The following is a 21,711-nucleotide window of genomic DNA, read 5'->3' as shown; positions in this document are numbered from 1 at the left end:
CCAGGACACAGAGTTCCCACTTTTATTTAGATTCCAAGAGATGCTGAGAGAATCAACGGCTGACTCCAATCAGGAAGAGGTCTTTGCCACCTTTGCCTCCAGGGACACAATTCTCTGAACCATACTGCAGACATCTAAAGACCTGCCAAACATCTCAACAACTAATCAGGCAGGAAACATTACTATAATACAAACTGGGAAAGGACCATGTTGGTCGACCACTACATGAGGTAGCTAAATAAACTCACAGGAGATGTCCATCCAGTAGGAGAATAGCCCAAAGTATCAGGAGAACCAAAAGGTTCTTGGGAAAAACATAAGCTACCAATGAGTTCCCCTCTTTTCATCTGACTACACTCTAACGAGTTGTTATGGTGCTCTATAAGCAGCATGGTCTCCAAAATTATCCAGCACACTTTGCAGTATTATCTTTAAGGTCACTAAGAACTTGATTTTCTCTGGACAACTAAGCAACACTGCACTACACAGTAAGAAGGAGGAGGCAAAGAGCACAGAAAGATAAAAAGAGCATAAAAAGCATAACCCTAACTGCTACACTCCTACCAGGAAAGAGCACCAGTGGTTCTTCATTTAGTTTAGGATGCTATTTTAAAACTACCTCCTATTTTGCTCTTACTCCCATAATCCACATTGGAATTTCTGCAAATATCTTTTCAGTACTTGTCGCTCTGAGCCACTTGATTGGGATGGCAGTAGAAAGTCAAAGCTCTTACACAGCTGGAGAAGTACCTGGAATAAGTTTCTAAAAAATCAGAGCATTAAGTTCTTCAAACGAAGCACATACGTTTGCAGTATGAAAATCAACAACAAAGCTCCCAGTCAGGATTCTGTCCTTACCATCATTCAAGGAAGACTAGAATAAGACTTGAATTTTTTTAATAGAACAAAAAGTACGGCATCCAGCAAAAGAAAACTATTAAGACAAGGGTCTGAATTATGGTGGGGGGAGAGGGAATCTAATCATTATGCAACAATCAGACTTTAGAAACAACTACCAAAGTAAGCATACCAACTAAGTCACATGTACTACTCTAAATGTAGTTTCACCATTTAAAAATACTTAGTATAGTCACAGCTCAGTTTCAAAAATCTATCAAGTCAGAAAAACAATTTAAACACTTATTCATATCAATGCTTCAGGTGCCATCAGGTGACTCACTAATGAATAACAAGTTAGGAGGATTGACAACTCCTTTGATAGTAACTAGTGGAACTACCCACCACATAGGATTTGCAAGGAAAGTGAACAGAATGGATATTTTCACTGCATAGGGAAAAAGGTCACAATTCTTTCAGCAAAACTTTGGGAACTTAACACTAAATTCCTTACTCATTTTATTATTTTTATATATATTCTGTTGTTTACAGAATAGAAACAACAGTAAAAAGACTATCTAAATTTCATTCTATTAGACAAGAGTGTCATAAAAAAACACAGCTCAAATATTTTTTAGCAAAAAACATCAGAATTATGCAAAGTCCAAAAAGGTAAAGTAATTAGAGATAAGAGAGAAAGATGATGTTAACATCTTTGATGATGTTAACAATCTGACAGTCATAGCATTATTAGGAACACCAGCAGTACAGCAAAAACTTCATGGGAACAAGGACAAAACTGCTCAATTATTAAACCATGTACAGATGAAATCATTTGGGTTTTTTTGAAACTAAGAAGTCCTGCATTCATGATAGGTCCAGTATTTTTTAGTATTTCCCCCTAACAAGCATAAAGATCTCTTCATTTACCCTAATCCTCAATTTGCAAAGAGTTTCAAGCTGAGAAAGACAGAATATGCTAGAGAATAGCTTCAGAACTCACTTTACAGTGAATGGAAAAATTGATTGAAAAGTAAAAAGGACAGGGATAAAGGCCCATAGCATGCCTAGACAGGAACATAAAAGAAAAGGAAATAATGGGCCTTAGGAATGAATCTCTTGGTCACAGAGGATCAGAAGTTGAACATAAGTCAATAGCAGGCTGCTCAGAAAAGGCTGCCACCACAGTAAGCCGTATTCTAAGTAAGCCTTCTATGCCACTCAGCACGGCATTTCCTCCCCTGGAGTACTGTACTTCAGCTGGGCAACACCATTCAGAGAATGAACACTCGACTTTAGAGGTATGCAGCATGGTTCTGGAAGGCAGGGGAGTGATTTGCTCTCCTTATCCAGGGTGAAGAAAATGCATAGTAAAGAGCTGAAGCTACAACAGAAAGACTGAAACTGTAACTGAAGAAGCACTTCAACAGCAAGGACATAAAAGCAATCTGTTACCTGAAGAGCTTGAAGGTTGCCACTACTGTTGAAGTCTTTGCTAACAGATAGAACAAGTGTCCTATCAGCAATGACATTGGTATAGCTGATCCTGCTAGGAGGACACAGGGAGGCACTAGGTCCCTGCTAGTGACATGATTCTAGAGTTCATATTTCAGGTGGAATAAACAACCTAAAAGCTTTCCATAGGTCTTGTTGAAAATTTTTCTTACCTGACAATTTGTAGTCACCATTTGAGGCCACAGACAGCTAGCCTAGTTTACTGTCTGAAAAAGTAATGGCTGGAAATCTTATAACCAACCGTTTTACAATAGAAATTTTACAACAGTATTTTACAACAACAGAAATTCAGAATGACCTTACACCCTTGCACTTAAAAGAAAGATGAATGTTTTACCTTTTTTTTTAGTGAAACAAAAAACTTTGTTGCAAATAGGAACTGCTGGAGCAAAAGTACAAAAGAATGATCTTTCTGTAAGTCATTTTTCCCAAGAAAGTGTAGGGTTTTCACCCCTTCTCCCCAGCTTAACTCCAATTCCTATACTTGAAGTTGAGATCATCATGTCTTGAAGCAGAGAGCAGGGCATTTCAAGGGGTTTAGAACACTTAAAAAACAAGTTCATAAATAGGCAGACTTCCACAGATTACAAAACCCACCCAGTTTCAGATGTTCTTTCTTTTTCTTAAAGTTACAAAAGCAGGTTCTCATAGACTTAATGTCTTATCAAGATGCAGGTCAGCAAGAATTCCTGTTCCCATTCTCCAAAATGAAAGCTATCTTTTGTTTTTGCTTGCTAATCCATAGAAGCCTTTAAAATGGCACAAATAGAGATGGCAGCATTTTGTTCTCTAAATCAATTTTATCCTCAGCCATCAACTAGATGTTCCAGCACACAGAAAGATCAGTCCTTCCCTTCTAATTCAAAAATCCATACTACCATTGCCCTTGCAAACTGCTAAACAAGCAGTATCGGCAATGCACTTGTGTTCTGTAATATATTTACTGCAAATCCCAACGGCTTCCCTCCTAATGCAGTTTTCTATTGTGTCTGTTCTTGTGTCAATACAGTGACTGGTCACCTTACAAGTAAGTTGCTTTGACCAACTGTTTACACAAACATCAAAAAGCTTCAAGACAAAAAAAAAAAAAAAAAAAAAAAAAAAAAAAAAAAAAAAAAAACAAACAAAAAAAAAAAAACAGAAAAAAGAGAACATCCATATTGCTAAGGTTAACCTCAGTTTTCTTTTTTGTTGTCATTTAGCCAAAAAGGCTAGTTAGCTGTTCAGATCATGTATAAAGTACAAAATACTTTCAGACAGGCAGCCCTGACACAAAGCTTACCTAACACCCCTCAAAGAACTTTAATCTGTAATTTAATCATCAGTGCTAATTTGTTCACAAAGAAGAAATGTTCTGAAGGACAAAAAGAAAAGGTGGGAGCAACTTGGCCAATCTCCAGTTAGTGACTAGACACTTCGAATACACTCTGTGACTTCTGATTAGACACAGAGTATTATCATTATAAAAAAGTTCAGGGACACTCACCAAACACATTAATTTCCTGAAGTGATTTCCCCATACTAGAAAGTGTATTTTATAAGTAGGCTTGCTAACAACTGAAATAAGACTGAACACTCAAAACAAAAGAAACCCAAACAGCCCACCTTGATGCTGTCAAGATTCAAATAAACCTATGGAAACAATATTAAAATCTCTAACTTGAAATTATAATCAAAATACTTTCAAGGGAAATTGTAATCAAAAAAGGCTTATAGTATTACTTCACAGGGTTGCAGTATTTAAATTTTGTTTTGTTGGAGGTTTTTGTTTGTTTGTGCAGCACTAAGGCTTCTTTCTTAAAAGAGACAACCTCAGGAAATAACTGATTTTTAAGTCTAACCTGATTTAGCTAGAGTTCTGTTAAGATTAAACTCAATTTCAGCAAGCACTAATCCACTTTTCAATCACCTCCAGCACTATGCCAGAAACAGTTCACCAGTGGAGTTTCACAGCGGCCTTTGCTGCAATCTGTTTTACTAACATGATCAGCAGCGCAGCCTGGAAAAGACAGCAAGCAAGTAAGAAAACTTGCTTCATAAAAGAATTAGAAAGAAAGTAAGTACAAAGGCTGCAAGGAAATAGAAATACAGTATTTTATCCATAAGAAAGTAAAAGCAACGTAAAGTAAAGAATTGCAAAGAGACCTTACAAGAGTACATGGGCAATGAAACAATTGCACATAAACAAGATTTACACATACTGTGAGTAGACATCCCTAGCCATGTAAAATGATGGTCCTTGAGCTTACAATTATCATTCATGAGCAAGAACTCAAATGTGAAAGGAGTCTCCAGCAGATCAGCATTTCATGGCAGCGAAAAGAAAAAACGTGGAAATTTGACTGAAGAAGAAATAAAAATTAAAAAGAAAAAGTATCCAATTAATTAATAAGCATCCTGAGAGCTGAATATAGTTCTAGTTCCCCTTTTCAAAAGTCTAAGTTAAAAATTCAGAAAAGTTGAGTGAAAAGAAAAGAAAGTGATAAAAGAAAGCTTCATAGCTGTTTAAGCTGAGACTGCCCAACCTTAAAAGGGATCAACACAGATGAGCTGCAAAAGGTACAACATTTTGACTTCATTGAAAACACAGCTAGGTATCAAAAGCTTCTGTCCTGAGAAGCAGTGACCATCTAATACAGTGGAAACCAGGTTCAAAGCAAACAAAGATGGGGGGGTTGCCCTAAATCAGGAACAACTTTCTCCCCACAACAGCACAGCAAGTGTTTCTGGTGGAAACACACTAGAAATCAGTTTTGAAAGAGGAGGACTTTGGAGAAAAAGTTGAATATGCATCAGCACTGCACTCATGTCCTGATGAAGGCTACACCTCATGTGAAGACACAGGAGAATGACTGTAACCAACTGGCTGAATGAAATAATTCCCCTTTCTGTTCCCTTGTTTGGCAAGAAGGAAGATGCTGTTAAACTGAAGCAAGTCTCTAAGTGTCACCAGTAAGATGATCAGGCAATCAGAGCACACATCATACCAGGGAGAAAATAGATTTTATCAGCTTCAGGAAGAGGGGGTTTTATGGGGAGGCAAGACCTCATTGCTAAAAAAGAAGTGATTATGGAGAGGACTATGTCAGCTCCTTCTCAGAGGTGCACAATAGAAGAACAAAAGGCACACAATGGTTACCAGTGCGGAAAGGCAAACTCCCAGTTGGTGAAGGATAAAATTCTTCACAATGAGGGCAGGTCAAACACTAGTAAGTGTTGCCCTGACATGTCATGCAATATTACCTCCAGAAAACTGTTTAAAGTGGAAATTTGATACTTACAAGAACACAGGTTGCAAATTCAGCTTGACTATGGTATCAACTAGCAAGAACTTTAGAAGTTGTAGCCTCCAAGTAATCATAAGGACTAATCTGTTAAAAAAGCTGTTTTGACAATTAAATGCAGACAAAACTATGAATTCTCCCTGCCTTTGTTTTTCCCCTTTCTGAGAGGAACTATGCAAGTGACTATTATTCAAATACCTGCACCAAAGAATCCAAGTAAGTGTGATGCAGAAAGTGACAATAGTAGTGTTTGACATAATTGCCATTAGAGGCCCCTAAATCTTACCCCAAGCTGAAAAGTAATTTCATTAGTTCCATACAAAGCTGTTATCATTTTTAAAGTCGGTACTGTGCAGTCTTGTGATAAGCACCAGTTGATCCAAAATTGGTTTTAAAGGCTTTCACTGTATGCCAGTGGTGATCTATCAAGTCTAAAGGATCCTAATTTTCCATTCTGCATAGAAGATGCTGCAATTTTAGTACTTTGCTGCAAACACTCAAGTAGAGAGGGACAAAAGGCAATTCAGATGCTCAGCTTGATTTTGTATAACAACCAGCAGAAGGAGGAAAACCATTAAGCTTTCCCCACATAATCTGTTGTGACAAAAAGATATTGCACATTCAGAAAGCATCTCCCCTCCTACTTTTCCCTCTACCCCAAAAGTTACCAACACTTTTTTTTCCTTCCTTCCTTCTAACAGAACAGATATGCAAAGTACATCAACAGACCTTGCAATGCAAGCTCCAGCAATGCAAGGGAAATGTTAACAGTGTAGCTGGTAGGAATAGTGTTCCTCACTCTGGCTCTGTGAGGAACCTGAAATCTGGTAGACTAAGTCTAAAATGAGAGATGATCAGGCCCTATTTAACATATGTACAGTGTTTACACTCTGACATGCTTTTGAATTAAGTTCTATATGGAGCTGACATAATAGATGGTATCTGACAACATGGTTATGTGAAAGCCACATGGAGATGCACTTCACAGTGCCCTGAATCTGTCAGATAACTCCTTCACAATAATGTTGGCCTCAAGCTTGAAACATGGTTCAAAAGTCACAAAAGTGGAGGCAATTACTCTAGTCTTTTCTCCTCTTTAAAACTGGCAACTCTATTTGTGGTTGAAATAGCTAGGCTGCTGACACAACTGTACTCATTTAGAAAGCAAATATTTGTAGAATAAGTACATTTTTTTCAGAGAAAAATACTGTCACAATCAAGCCTACCATTTTCTCTTTTAAATAAAAACAGTTTTTGCATGTCTTTTGTGGCTGTGCCAACTGCAAAATGTTCTTGAAACATTCACTGCACACCACCAAAACCTTAAGGAGTTTTTCATTCCAATAATTAAAATGTAGGAAAAAAGACGAAAATTAATTTATCTTTAAATCCCTTTCAACAGCAAAGCCATCCTACTCAAGAGCTGCAGAGAGCTAACTAAGCTCCTTAATTCCCTCCTGTTTAACCCTCTCCTGAAGACTGATGTTCTAATGAGATATCATTAGAAGACTTTGTCCTTTGCCATGAAGCATTAGAAATTATTCCACAGAACAGTCCAGGATAAAACAGACATGTAACTCCTATACAGCTGGTTAATGCAATGCAGCTTCAGAGTTTGTATACTTTTCTAAAACAGGCAAGCTACTGAATGACAGGTCTGCCTCCAGGCAGGTCACAGAGATCAAAAAGACCCACCCATAGAGAAGGAAACCTTGCTGTAACTGTTGGGATAGCAGAAACCCAGACGCTGCAGTAGTTTATAAGTCTAGCACTCGGTTCAGCGCTGCTGAATTTTTTTTTTCCTGTGGCTGCCTGCCAATGAACAAAAGATAATCTTGCACCTAACCAATCCAGACATTAAATGCACAGGAAACCTTATCTTCTGACTTATGACAGAAGATGACAAGCAGAGCTGGTGAAAATAAAGACGCAGTGCCCTAGGAGCCAAGGGCAGCAACTCTTAAGTACAGCAGGAGTTTTAACACCCAACCAACTATTCATCTTGGCACTAGCACTTGATTCATCTGCTTTGCCAGCCACAGATGTCACATTGGGGAAAATCTCACTTGGACAGCATAACACAGAAAAGAAACTGAAGACCACACAATGTTCTCATTCATTCTGTCCTGACACATATGAAAACAACATAAATCAAACCACATCCTACCTAAACAAATCCTCAGGTGGTTGTTTCTGTTTCAGAGATGCAAAACTTGGTCAGTAACTATTCACCTTAAAATAATTTCTACGAACGCAGTGTAAGTGTCTACTTAAAACATGCTCTTAATAAAAAAATCTCTGGAATTCTTAATTTAAAGTTTAAAAACCTATGCAGAAAAAGAAGGAAACAGAAAATCAAATCTAAACCAAACATAAATGTGTCAAAAAGATTATCTCCTGACCACTATTCAGCCAGCAGGTTGAAGCACAGCAGCACCTTTATTTAAGCACACATCACAGTGTTACGCACTGCAAAGGGCCAAAGCTAGATTTGAGAGAGAAGCCTTTCCGGGGCCATTTCTGGACTTAAATGCAACATATTCAAGTGAAAAGCTCTGCTCCTTGTGTATGCAAAGTTCACCTTAGTTAAGTTGGTTTATAACAACATCCAAGTCTTGACTAACTTTATTTTAGTTAAATTATAACAGATTATTAAATTACACAAAGACAGAACTGCTGACACAAACCCATCAGTACAAGAACTCAAACTCATTTACATTCAGGCTAACTGCAAGCACTTCATTCTATCTAAGTGACTGTACCTTAACAGTGATGTACACACCACACTCCATAAATAAGCTCTGCCACAGTGTAATTTTGTTTTTCAAACAGCAGCCCAAGCAGTCTGAAGAGTTTCACACAGAGCAAGTACAGCATCCAAACAGGAGAAAGACCTTAAAAAATGTTAAAGCTTGTTCACTGGAAAGTTTCCCCATCATTGCATTTTCCAGTAACAAAGATGTTGTCAGAAATGACAATTTTTCGTGTCCCCTGATGATGCCTTGCTAGCATTTGGTTATAAGCCATAAAGCAGGAATAATTTCAGCCTGTCAGGAGTCTAGCTAATGCCCAGTTTCCCCCTAGAGAGAATTCCTGTCAAACGTAATGAGAGCTCCAAAGGCCCTTTCTACAACATAATGAGCACTTAGGCCATGCTGGTGATCAGCCAGCAAAAAGCATCAATTTGAGCCTGGCTACACCCTTGGGGGTAGACGTCACCAGTTAATAAGAATTATGATTACTATCTGTCAAAAGCCTCCTCAGAACTTATCGTTAGCAATGGAAATTCAGAAGAATGACATTGTTAGGGTTTTTTTTTTTTAGTTCCTTTTTTTTTGCTTCCTGTAATCTAAGGCCACCTACATACTGAACTGCAACACCATTTGGCATCCTCACTGCAGGAATCTAAATCAATAGCCTTTAACATGAAGGTGCTACTTTTACCAGAAATTAGAATTACTTAACATGTAAAAGCACAGTATCTGAGACTCACATCCAGAGAAATGTATTATACCTTCAAAAGCTTGTTATTTTCTTAACAGCACGCACAGAGCAAGTGGGCACTACTCTCTCCAGCTACAACTAACACAGATATAATGCTGTCATAAATCTTAAAAGCTTCCGAAGTATCACCGCCTACTGGGTACATAATTCTAATTGCCATACATACAGAACATTAAACCTTTATACATAGGTTAAGGTCAAAGTAGGAACCTTAGTTCTCACCCATTTTAATCCTACGGGTTAAATTGATTTTACCTAAAGTTAATTCCTAGTACACTAACTGAAATCACACATTTTCTCCAGAGAATGAAACATCCAGTTTGCAGCAAATGATCTTCCTATACAGATACTGGCTTCCTCACAGGTTGTAGTATGCCAAGAAGTTGTTGAAGAGAAAAAAATGCAAGAAAAAAAATCTCGAAATTACAATGCTATCAAAAGTCACCTCACAGAAAAACTGACATTGCTCTAAAACACAAGCCACAAGAAAAATTTGTTAAGCAATAGTACAGAACCAAGTCAAATACTAAGCTTGGTGTTACATCTGGTTATTTGGTGCATTTTTTTTTTTTTTTTAAGGTTCGTCATAATATGATTTCTTTTAATGACATTTTGAATTGAAACAAGCAAAAACCCTCCAAAACCTTAAAGGACACCTACCCAGATTTGCAGATAGAAAGCTATCACGGAATTACAATGCCACCCTACCAAATATGGTATTTTTATGGGAAAACAAAACAAACAACAAAAAAAAATTCAAAGAGTTCAGAGTTACAAAAGCAAAACTCAGCTCCGTAATTCACTTGCTTAATGAATGTCTTTGAATATACTGAAGATCTGAAGCCTGAACTAATCAATTTCTTCGCTGTGCCCTAGCCGGTCAGCCATGCTCTTTAATTTAATGAAACAAGAGTTTTAGATGAAATAGCACATACACATCAAGAAAGAATTGTATTGTTGCACTTTGAAATGTGTCCAACTGTGCAACTTCATCTAATGATAATTTTTTTAAGAGGCCATCGATTTCTGAAAGACTTATTGTACTAGCATCTTGATGAAAAAGTGAATGTCAGCATATCTACAGAATACTTACACCCTGCCATTAATGCTTTATTTGGCAGACAATGACTACTCAATTGAGGGCCCTCTGGGCTGTGCAATCATTTAGCTTTTCTTCTCTTATGAGGTCCTTAGTGTCTTGTTCCAGTTCAATACTCTTTTTATTCACCATTATAGTGGCCATAAGTGTGAATTTTATGGGAACTTGCAAACTCAGTCATAACTAGAGCTTTCCAAGTCACTAATCTCTTCATACCTTTACAAGGCAGGGATTTGAGTAACTATGACTACATATGCTACACAGACACAGGATCAGTTCTACATGTCAGCACCTCTACCAGTAACAAAACAAACAAACAAAAAAAAAAAAAAAAAAACCCAACCCAAAAAACCTCAAACTTGCAAAGTACTGAAATGCATTTTTAAAACCACAGATACAAAATCTTTCCTATTTATGCCAAAGTCTTTCAGAACCAATACCAAAAAAGGTATTGCTGCTTAACCTAATCTACACCTCATCTGACAGGAGGTAGGCAAAGGTCTACTAATCAGGCTACAAATCAGGCTATTGATTCAGACACGATACCCTCATCTAAGCATAAACAGCACAGCTACATTTAAATGCTCCAGACAGACTGCAGATTTTGCATCTTAGAAAACAAAATGTCTTACCTGCTTGTGCATTTCAATGTTTAATCCATACGACATTTCATAGTACTGCAAATAAATGAGCACACATTATTTTCTTATACTGACTTACATTGTATTAGGATATATTTACTGAAATAAAGATAAAAACAAATACACTTACCATCACATAATGCCTCTGCATTTCCGTCTTTTCGCTTGCCAGTTTCTCACATTCCAATTTAAGGCTACAAAATAGATCATGTTTTAATGTAACGTGTCATTTTTTGGCATCTACCCTCCCTATTTCTATTTTGACAGAAGCTGCTAATTAAAAAAAACTCAAACTGACTTGCAATATAGAAAGACTTAAGCATACTTGAAATAAAAAGGCCAAAGAAGAAATATAAAGAACATTTCATGGGTGCTGTATGAGGCCTGAACTGTCTACAAAACCTAAACATATCCACTCTTGATACTTTGACAAAGAGCTGCTATGAAGTGCTGCAACTTACAAGTTGGAATAGGGTCTGAATTTCCCATAAGTACTTCTCAGGAGTAAAAAAGATAAAAATAGAGGCATTTCTTTCTCTAAAGTCTCAGTAAATGACTACCAAGTAAGACTACTAACATTTATAATTACAACTTGAGTATAATTCTTACCTTAAATACATTCTAGCAAATGTTACTTTGCCCAGTGCTTGAAAACTGGTAATTCTGACTATCATTTACTGGTAGGTTTCTTTTCCATTTTTGTTTTCATAAACAAAAGTTCAGCTGCATTTGCATGTCTCATCACAACCTGTGATATAATTCTGACTAATTTCACTGAGCCTCAATATTTCCTTTGTTTTCTATCAAACTGATTTTTTTTTTTAACTGATGCTTGCGGACCATCCTATGGAACAGTTAGTGTGCAAACAGTATTTTTCACTCACAGCTACAAAGCTACATGTTTAGAGTTTACATTGTATTTCTTGATCAATAAATGGCTTAAGCAAGTTATGACTACATAGTATCATAGGTAAAGGAAGAGAAAGCGTAACTAAAGCCAAGTATTTCCTGACTGGGAAACCAGTAAATCTTTTATTCCTCTACGAATATTCCAGGTGCGCATAAGCACAAAATCAGTGAAGATTAATGTTCCTTAACACCAGATGACCAGGATCAAAAAGAACCTGTACCCTAAATTCCTGAAAGAACCTCAGCAGAAAGCACACACCCACAAAGAACTTCTGAAGGGCAGAGCAGCAAAGAGGAGTGCATCCTGCAACTTCCATTGATTACAGTAAACTTTGTGTTACTACTCTGAGTACCTGTGTGCTTTAACCGTCCTCCCTGGCTCTTAACCACAGGACGCTGGCATTTTATTAATTTTTGCATTAACACCACACACAAACGAGCAAACATGAGAAGTAACCTCCTTAACGTGCTGTGCCACAGAGCTGGCGCAGGTTTTCTCGTGATTTACTGAAATGACCCCTCCACATACGGGTTCCCAAGACACACCGTGTTTTTTCAAATGCACAGAGGTGGCGAGCGCTCCAGTTTCGACAGTTCAGCTTCCGCAGCTGCCCGGGGAGCACGGGCCCGTTCAGGGCAGGGCTGTCTCCCAGTACGCGCCCCGTCCACCCGGAAGCCCGCGCCCAGCCACAGACCGGGGCTGCCCGCGCTCCCCTCTCGGCCCGTCGGGGTCCCTCGGAGGGGCTCTGCCGCGACGCCGCACGCCACCGCCTGGACGCGCCCGTCCGCTGCAGCCCCCCGCGCCCGGCCGGGGCTAGTCCTGGTCCCGTAGTCCCTGGACCCGGAGGCAGCCCGCCGGCGCTCACCTGTGGTACTGCGCCTGGAGGAACTGGAACTCTTCTTTGATGCGGTCCAGCGACTCCGGGATGGTGAATTTGAAAGGCTGGCCCGCAGCCTGGTGCGGAGTCTGGCGCGGCGGCGGCACGGGAGAAAGATGCACGTTCAGACACGGCGCGGCCGCCCCGCGGACAAGAGGAGGCGGCGCTGTCCATCGCGGCCGGGCCGGAGGGATGGAGAGAGCGCCCGGCCCGGTCCGTCCCCGCCCCGCGGCGCTGCGCACTTGTTACCCACCTTCCCGTCCCTCAACTGCAGTGGGGCCGAGGTTAACCGCGCTCCGGCTCCGACCCACCCGCTCCTGCCGCCGCCGTCTACACGAAAGCGGGAAGTGCCGGCTCCTCCCCGCCGACCCCCGCCGCGGAGGCGCAGCCAGCCCCATTCCGGGCGCTGTGTTCGGCGGATGCTGCCTGGCCCGGCGGCGACCCCCCGCCGTCCTGCCCAAGGCGAGTAAGTTGCCCACGCAGCAAAAGTATTGGGGGCCGCTCCGGCAGGCAGGATGAGCCGCTCGACCACAGGGAGAATGAACTTGTGAGGGCGCCTTCCTCTCCCTCCCCCCCAGGTCCAGCCGAGCAAGCGAGCTGGAGGTGCGCTCCGGCCCGCCCGGCCCTCGCCCCGCGCCCCTGCCCCGGGGAGCGGCGGCCCAAGCCGTACTTACGGGGTGCCGGCTCTGGGGGAACATGGCTCCGACCGCGGCTGGTCTCCCTCGCAGCGTGGCTCCCACGGCGAGACTCCCCGCCCTGCCCCGGCTTCACACCCGGTGCGCCAAGGGGACAGGAGCGGCGACACCCGCCGACGGCCTTCCCTTCGCCGCCGCGGGCTGAACCGTGGCGAGGCGCGGCTCAGTGCCCCCGCCGCGGGGACATTCCCCAGCCGCGGCGTCCTTTGTTGCTGTTGTTCCAAGGAGGGCTGAAGGTGGCCGGGAAAGGCGTCCGGGTCGCGCTTGGGAGGGTCACCAGCGCTCCGCGCTCTTCGGGCTGCGCTTCGACCGGCGGGCGGCGCCCGAAACGCCCGGGCGCGGCGGGACGGGACCCGACGGGGCGCAGAGGGGAGGCAACAGCCGCCCCTCAGAGGGAGCGAATAATCCCCTTCACGGACTCGCAAGTAGTCGATGTGATTGTAAGGCCGGAAACCCCAGGCGGAGGCGATTCCTCTCTCCTCTTCTGCCCCTAGTCAAAAGGTGAAAATCCAGCCGGAGGGAGCGGATCGCAGTGTCCGCGGCGGGACCGTCGCAAGCCGAGGGGGGTGAAAGAAAGTCTCCAGGCAGGGAGGCGTTGCTCGCGGGCGTCGGCGCAGGGGCCAAACCACTAGCAAGACACAGAACGATGAACAAGGGAAGAAGGCAAGAGGAGGAGGAAGGAGGCGGGCGGGGGCTCTTGCACAGCCTTCGCAGATCGGAGCAGCTCCAATAGCACATGCACGAAACGCTGGAGGGCAGAGGAAAGGGTACCACACACGCAGCACGGACTCTTCCGTTAGTTGCAGAGAAGTCTCCAGGACAAAAGGAAAGCAAACCCCTCAAGATGCTCGCTGGCCTTAGCGTCCAGGCAACCAGCCCCGTTGGGGAAGATTTAAAAAAAAAATAAAAGAAATGAAAGCGTCCGTTTGAGGTTTAAATCAGACGGGAAGCTCCTTCGTGCAACAGCACCACTACAGACTCTTACAGGCGGGCGCGTATCTGGGAGCTGGGCGTCTCACCAGAGCCCCCCGAGCGCGATACATCGCGGCGACATCAGCAGCATCATCCTCATCCTCGCTCCACTCCGCGGTGGCCCGCCGCTCCTCGTCGACCCGGGATATAAAGTTCCCCCTGCTGAAAAATCCGAACCCGAGCGTACGGGAACACCACCGGCTTCCTTTGCCCCGTCCCCTCCGTGCCGGCCAAGGGCAAGGGAAAGCCGAGGCGGCGGCCTGGCGGGCGGCGCTCGGCGGGACCTGAGCGCGGCTGTGGCCGAGCTGGACACGCCGAGCTCGCCCGCGCCGCTTACATTAGCACGCGGTTTCACACTCCGCCGGCTAACCAGCCGCGCGGCCCCGCCCACGCCGCCGCGCGGGGGGGCGGCCGCCCAATCGCCGGCCCCGCCGCCAACGTGGGCCCGTGACGCACCGAGGCCCCGCGGCCCAATGGCGCGCGCCGGAGTCGCGCCGCCTCTCGGCTTTCGCTGGGAAGCGTTTCTGTGGCGGATCGGCGGGAGCGCTCGGAGCCGGCCAATGGGAGGGCGCGGAGCGCGCGGCGCCGCGGGGGGGCGGGGAAGGTCGGCGGGAAGGAGAGCGGGGAGGCCGAGCTGTCCATCAAAGTAACGTGGGGTCCCGCGCCGGCGGGCGGGGCTGCGGCGGCGGGCGCGCGGCGCCTGCGCGTGGCGCCTCTGCCTCCGCCGAAGCCGCCGGGCGGCCCCATCCGCCGGGGGCACCCCCCCCACACCGCACACCGCACACCGCACACCGCACACCGCACACCGCACACCGCACACCGCACACCGCAGCACACCGCAGCGCACCGCACACCGCAGCGCACCGCACACCGCAGCGCACCGCACACCGTACACCCCACACCGCAGGGGACCGCACACCGTACACCCCGCACCGCACACCGCAGCACACCGCACACGGTAACGCGCACTGCCCTCGCCGGCCGTTCCACACTGCACCGCACACCGCGCCCCGGCCCCGCCCGGCACGGCGGCGCCCGCTGACAGTGCGGCGGGCGGCTGGGGCGCACGGGCCCGCCTCGTTCGCCAGACGACGGCGTCAGGGCCGTGGCACCTGCTGACAATGCCCCACGGAAAACGCCGCGGGGAGGGATAAGCCCTCCCACGTACTTGCGCGGCTAAGGGGCACGCCAAGTGCTGTGTTGTTTGGAATGACCCTGTGATCAGACGGAAGTTGTCCTTTGGGGAAAACTGGCTTCTTTTTAAGAGGGGCTTGATAGAGGAAAGCTGTCAATAACTTTGGTTTATAGGCCCACTTGAGATAGATGAGGGTCAAACAAATTCCACAGACGTGTGTGCTTGCTGAGGAGATGACAAATGGTGACATAGCTTGCAGTGGGAAGAACACTTCAAAACATGTCCTCTATTAGCAAGCACCTTATTCATAGCAGAATTCCACTATGAAGTGTGAAATACCTTTGGAGTTAAAACAGTGCCTTAATACACACTTTTGCTCTTGGTATATATTTGTATGCTACCTAAAAAGAGGTCTTGGAATGTTGAACCACATTTAAACATGGTAATGTTTACTAGATACAGATTATTCCTTAGAATTGCATTGTGCTTCATCTTGTATCCTAAAGAGAAGTCTGTGTGTTATATTTGATAGGAAATTTACTTTTTTGCAATATTAAAGTAAAGCTTTACTCATTCAGAGTGATATTTTCCCATTATATTCCCAAAATATTCTGTATTCCCTGTTTTACTTAAAAACATCCAACACAAAAGGGAGGGAAACTGTCTCAGTCTTCTGCAGTGAAAAGTTTGGACTTCATTCCAGGACTGCAGAGTTTTGTCAGTGAGCACTGATACATCTGTGTCTCCATGCATGTCTGTATATGTGTATCAGTCTGTGTGTAATGGGGTCTGTACTTATAGGTGTACATATGTATGTCTGTTCATGTATTTGGTGCATATGTGCATGCATCCTGGGGAACACATAAATAAACGTGGGCTTTTAATGGTCTCTAAGAGATGAGACAAAATACCCTTGACAGTGAGCTTTGGTAGATTGTGGTTCCCAGGACGGGAGTGTAAACTTGTCTGGTGTTCCACCTGCATAAGCAAACCTTAAAATCTTGCGTTCTGTTCCCAGCTCTTCCCTTGTTGTCTTGGTCTAGCCAACTTGCTGCTCTGTTCATGGCAATGGAAAGCTTAATTACTTAATGCTTATTAAAGTACTTAGATCTTCAGATGAAAGGTGCCATAAAAATGCAAACCATGATTATATACTTTGTGTGTGTACCTAGTAGCTATGGAGTCTATAATAATGTAACACTTGCCTAACTTCTGTTGTACTTTGCTTAACCTGCTGGCACAGGTTGTTAATGAGATATTGACAGATATGACATTAAAACAACATTGTGTTTTGGAACATAAACAAAAGGGGTTTGGTTTTTTCTTAATTGCTCACCTACATGAAAGTTGAAATGTCTTGTTACCTGTATTTGTCAACATTAAAACATCCAAGGCATGTTTTAACAGAGAGAGAAAAGCTCAGTTTTCCTGGTTCTTATTAGCAAGTGCTTTTAACCCACTTTGATTCTGGAATCAGACACTTAAGGGCATTTTGAAGCTTATTCATTGTATTTGAGATAGACGAGATGTACAAGCAGAAGTAGAATCAAATGTACTGGGGTTTTTATCAAATGAGAGCTTCTGACATTACATAGCAGGAAAAATAACCAACATGATCTGATGTTTAACTAATTTATGATGCATCCTCACTGGTTCATTAAAGCATAAAAAGTTATTTTTGTTGGATGGGTATAAATCTGGATGAATTCCAGCAAACTGAACATTCTCATTCTATGGCAATATTCACTACTTACACTATAGAAAGACAGCAAAATATGGCTAAGCATGTTGTATTCAAGTAGGTAGCATTTTATACCAGATCATTCTGCTACAATGCTGTATATACTCTTCACAGTTCTCCAACTGGATTAAAAATACTTGTTTGTAAATGTCTGTCCCATGTTTCAAAAATAAAAATATTTCCTTGAGTATTAACCTCTCCAATCATTCTGTCTAGTCATCAATTTTACTCTGATGCTTGAAACCAGTTGGTTTTTTACTGTAAAAATTTTAGTGTCATCTTCCTACCTCATAAAGCAAAGGGCTTAATCCTAAACTGGCTACTGAAAATTCACGCTGGAAGCAGTTGGAGCTTTGGGTGAAAAAAAAACCACCCTTTTGTCCAAAATGTAGGTTAAATGTACTGAAAGGGTTTCAGATGTAGATTTCATTCTTTAGTGAAACTATAATGTTCTGTTTAATGCACTGTTTATTATTTTTTTTCTTCACTGTTCACAGTACTTTTTATGAGCAATATTTTTTACTTTGTGCAAACTGGCACATAAAAGAAAGATGTTGATGATGTTAATCACTAGGTGTTAGCTGCAGGTGGGCAGTAAACAATTGAGTGTGATTTGTCCCACTCTTCTTCTACTCTATATTGTGAGAGCAAGTCAATAGAGGAATCAATTCTAGAATTCAATAGAGTTTATGCTTTCAAAGTTTTAGATAGATCTCTGGATTTTCAACTGAAAGAGAAACATGCATGTGTTAATGGTCTTGGGGGGTTATTCTATTTGGTTTATTTGTTTTAGGTTTGTTTGTTTGTTTGTTTTTAATGCCAGTGTGGTGCAGGTGAAATAGAAAAAAACCCTGAATGATACAGTACATGTGGTATAGTAGTGACTGTCTATACAGTTGAAAGAATAGTAATTATTATAAGAACATGAAAAACAATATCACTTTTTAAATATTCATTTATTTGTGAAGTGCAAATGATGTGAACAGGGTAAAGCAATTACATTTGTAATTATTTGCCATCTTTTGGCTAATAGCCATTGCATACCCTCTTAGTAATTTGATTTCTTTTTAATTAGTAGCTTTTCTTGTAGGCAAGAATGTTCAAAAATTGCACTAGGTCATTTTACCATTATGACTGTATTCACTTCCCCCATTCCTTCACCCTTAAAAAATCCCTGAGCTGAATTTAAAAAAAAAACCCAAGTCAGTAGCAGATCATGCAGCAGTAAAACCTCAAATAGAATCAGATCCAAAGAATCCCTTTTGGCTTCACACAATATGGTAAAATTAGAGATTGCAGGAAACAAAAAAAAATTAAACTGGGAACATTTGAAAAGAAATGACCGGGCTTTATGAAAATGACACATTGACTGGCCAGTGTGTTTTTTTTATCGACAGTTTCTTTGTTGAGGCATAGATCAAAGAAACCTGCATATGTTTTCATTTTGTTCTAAGTCTAACTAGAAAATTACATCCAGATGTTTAATAGGCATTCTGTTGGTTTTCTGCATTGATTAGATATGTTGGTACTGTTTGCTTACAAGTGTAGCCGGATCATTAGCTAATGCAAAGAAATGTTTGTAGCGAGTTGCTAATTAGGTCTTTTGGAAACTCTCCATACTAAGGAACAATTTGTACAGTGGCCAGAAAAACTTGCAGTACTTGAGAAGTCGCTTTCCCTTCTGTGTCTGGGAAAAAACAGTCAGTCGCTTTCCCTAATCTTCTTTTGCCTACAGGGATTGCAGCTTGATCCCAGTGGGTTGAAGTGCAAATAAATTAGGAAGAGACCACACACACACACACACAGACACACACAGACACACACACACACACACACACACACACACACACACACACACACACACACACACGCAGGCATGCATGCGTGCACACACACACACAAAACTCCCCACACACACTCCCCCCTCCCTCCACCCCCAATCTGCTCCTTTAGTCAAAAGTCAGTTGTACAGTCTTAGGAAAAGCTAGCCAAAGTGGAGTGCTTAAAACTAAAATGTGTTAAATTCTCAACATTCATGTTATCAAATACACAGCATTTTTGAGCATACTTTAGAGACAGATGGGGAAGCCCTTTATGATAAATGAGTGTACTTGAATTCATTACTGTGGTACTTATAATTAAAGTAGCTCTTTCTCAACTTCGCTACTTCTGCAGGGTACTTCAAGACAAAGCTTGGGGAAAGTGTATGCATGAATAACAGAAGGGTGAAAGAGGAGCAGAAGAACTTTAATCATCTGTGTTTTGTTAGGTATAAAAAGAGGTCAGATGTATTACCTGTTTACAATATTGACAGAGAAATTGTTGTAGACTTCATGGCTCTGGCCTGATAACCTTCTAGGTGCAATGTCACCTTTCAAAGGCTGCTTGACAGTGTCAATAACCTTTCTAATAAAGACCACTTGCCAGTGCACCACACTTCAGCCCACAGCAGAATGAGGCCTCCATTGCAGGAGGCAACAACTAAAGGAGCGGTTTGTGTCTATTTTGTACGGTAAATGAGAGTGCATGATCATACCAGCTCTCTGATCCTGTCATCACACACATGACAAAGCTTTACTCCTGGAAATAGTCCCTTTGAACTCCATGACAATACTTGCTTTAAAAAAGATGTCTTTGTGACAGACCTGGCCAGATCAGGGCCATGTATACAGAATAGTAGGTGTGTGACATACATAGGCAAAACACATGTGTTTTTACCAATGACGTCATGCAAGCATAGAAGTTTTATCTCACTTTTCAGGAGCTACCTAAAAGGGAAGGTTGCCACAAAAGTACAGTTAATCCTTGCACCTCAGTGGACTAGTTATGGTATACTATTTTTCCTTGCCTGGCAAAATACTAAAACTTTTCCATCCTGTTTTGGTTCCATATATATAGTATTCTGACAGGATTAATAGGAGGTTTTTCCCCCTAAGCTGTCAATAACATTAGAAAGAGTCTACAGATCACCAAAGACTCTTAGACTTAAAACCACAGGGAAAATATCATTGAGGCAAATGCTCTTGTGGAAATGATGTTTTCAAAACATTTGTGGAAATGGCTGATAGAAGTTTCATTTTACAAAGAAAGGGATTGTCTGAGAGGGAGAGATGGCTCCAAATGCACTGGCATTTCAGGATTAGCAACAGCAACTAGCTTGCTGCTGCCAAGGTACATAAAGGTACTATCCTTTACCCTAGTATCTGTTCTCCACGTACGAAAGCAACAGCCTTTAGGAATCTTTAAAGAACAGATGTGGTACAGAAATACTGTGTGGAACCATGTGTCTCTGTCAGCCAATAGGAAGCAGATTCAGCTGAAAGTTGGCTAGAGTTTGGCAGCTGTTTCCTATTATACCTCTGCCTCTCAGTCCTTCAGAAGTCGTTCTTGCCTACTGAGGTTATAAATGCTGTATGAGCTGCTCTTATACCAACCTTCTCCTCCAGACCTCAGATTTCAGTCTGGTGGAGTCTAGATGAGAGCAGATTGTCCTGTCCTGATGTCTCTTCATAATGCAGATGCTGTAAAGGGCTGATGTGCTACAGCTGCAACATCTGTAGAGATGTTCTTCCAGTACTTTTTTTCCAGTGGCAAAAAAGCATTAAGTCTGTTTCAACTTCCCCCATCTCCCAAAAGCTCTGGGGTTCCAGAGCTTGTCAGAATGGAATTAACAATAATATTTTTTAGGACTCAATGAAAAGCGGAGAAATTATGAAAGAAGTACTCGCTGCACAAGGGTTGTGGTGGTAGTGATAGGGAGGAGAACTGTGGAGAGGAATTTAATTGGGAGGGAACATATAAGTACCAGTGTGATGCAGTTCTTAACAAATGTGGAAATTTCCTTAGTAAAACACCATAGAACTTCAGGCAAAATTGTAAACGGTAACAGTTGCTCACAGTATAAAAAGGAAATAATTAGCTGTCCGAGTCATCCAGCACTATCCACCTCTCTGTTTTTCTACTTACTCTACCCTTCCACTTCATTCAATGCAGGAGTCTCAGTTTATATCCTGAGGGGCTAACATAAAATGACAACTGTGATTATTAATAGAGTATATCAGTTTTTCAAAATGCAAAATAATGAATTCCACCACTTGACATACACATAGAATTGTCACTAATATGTATCATCTACTCAGTCATCAAGTGAATGTCTGCATGAAGCATCCAATCAAAAAAGCATGACTTGCAACTATCCATCTACTCTGATGCACTGGTATGCTCATAATCATTGGCATTACTCCATAAAAACTTCGTATGAAGGAAAGGAAAAATAGATCTATCCCATTCATTCCACCTACATATATGCCTCTAAAATATTGATATGCCTTCTGTTGCAGAAAACCACATCATGATTAGACAGACAGTAGAATAATATATATTCATGATATTTATCAGTAAGATAGAATGATGAGGACTTAATACTGCTTGTTGAGGAGAGAGCAGCCAAAGTCACTGACAGGATATCTTTTGAAAACAAGAGAGTTAATGAGTGAGTTGA

The 21,711-nt window shown here is 42.3% G+C and overlaps 1 protein-coding gene across 4 annotated transcripts in view; it reads right to left on the bottom strand.

The window, feature by feature from the left end:
• The window catches only part of TLE1 (TLE family member 1, transcriptional corepressor), a 77,075-nt gene extending 63,590 nt beyond the window's left edge, over window positions 1–13,485 (bottom strand). For all 4 annotated transcript variants that reach the window (XM_050986664.1, XM_030236693.2, XM_050986665.1 and 1 more), the window contains exons 1-4: window positions 13,342–13,485; window positions 12,656–12,756; window positions 11,011–11,074; window positions 10,872–10,916 (exon numbers count right to left, since the gene is read on the bottom strand). In XM_050986664.1, the coding sequence (XP_050842621.1) occupies window positions 10,872–10,916; window positions 11,011–11,074; window positions 12,656–12,756; window positions 13,342–13,365 (234 nt within the window). In that variant the 5' untranslated portion in view covers window positions 13,366–13,485. The remainder of the gene's footprint in view (window positions 1–10,871; window positions 10,917–11,010; window positions 11,075–12,655; window positions 12,757–13,341) is intronic.
• Between the last annotated feature and the right edge of the window lie 8,226 nt (window positions 13,486–21,711).

Source organism: Serinus canaria, chromosome Z, assembly GCF_022539315.1.
Source record: "Serinus canaria isolate serCan28SL12 chromosome Z, serCan2020, whole genome shotgun sequence".
Classification (NCBI taxonomy): Eukaryota; Metazoa; Chordata; class Aves; order Passeriformes; family Fringillidae; genus Serinus; species Serinus canaria.
Note: the sequence above shows the minus strand (reverse complement) of the source record. Positions and strands in the feature narration are given on the sequence as shown.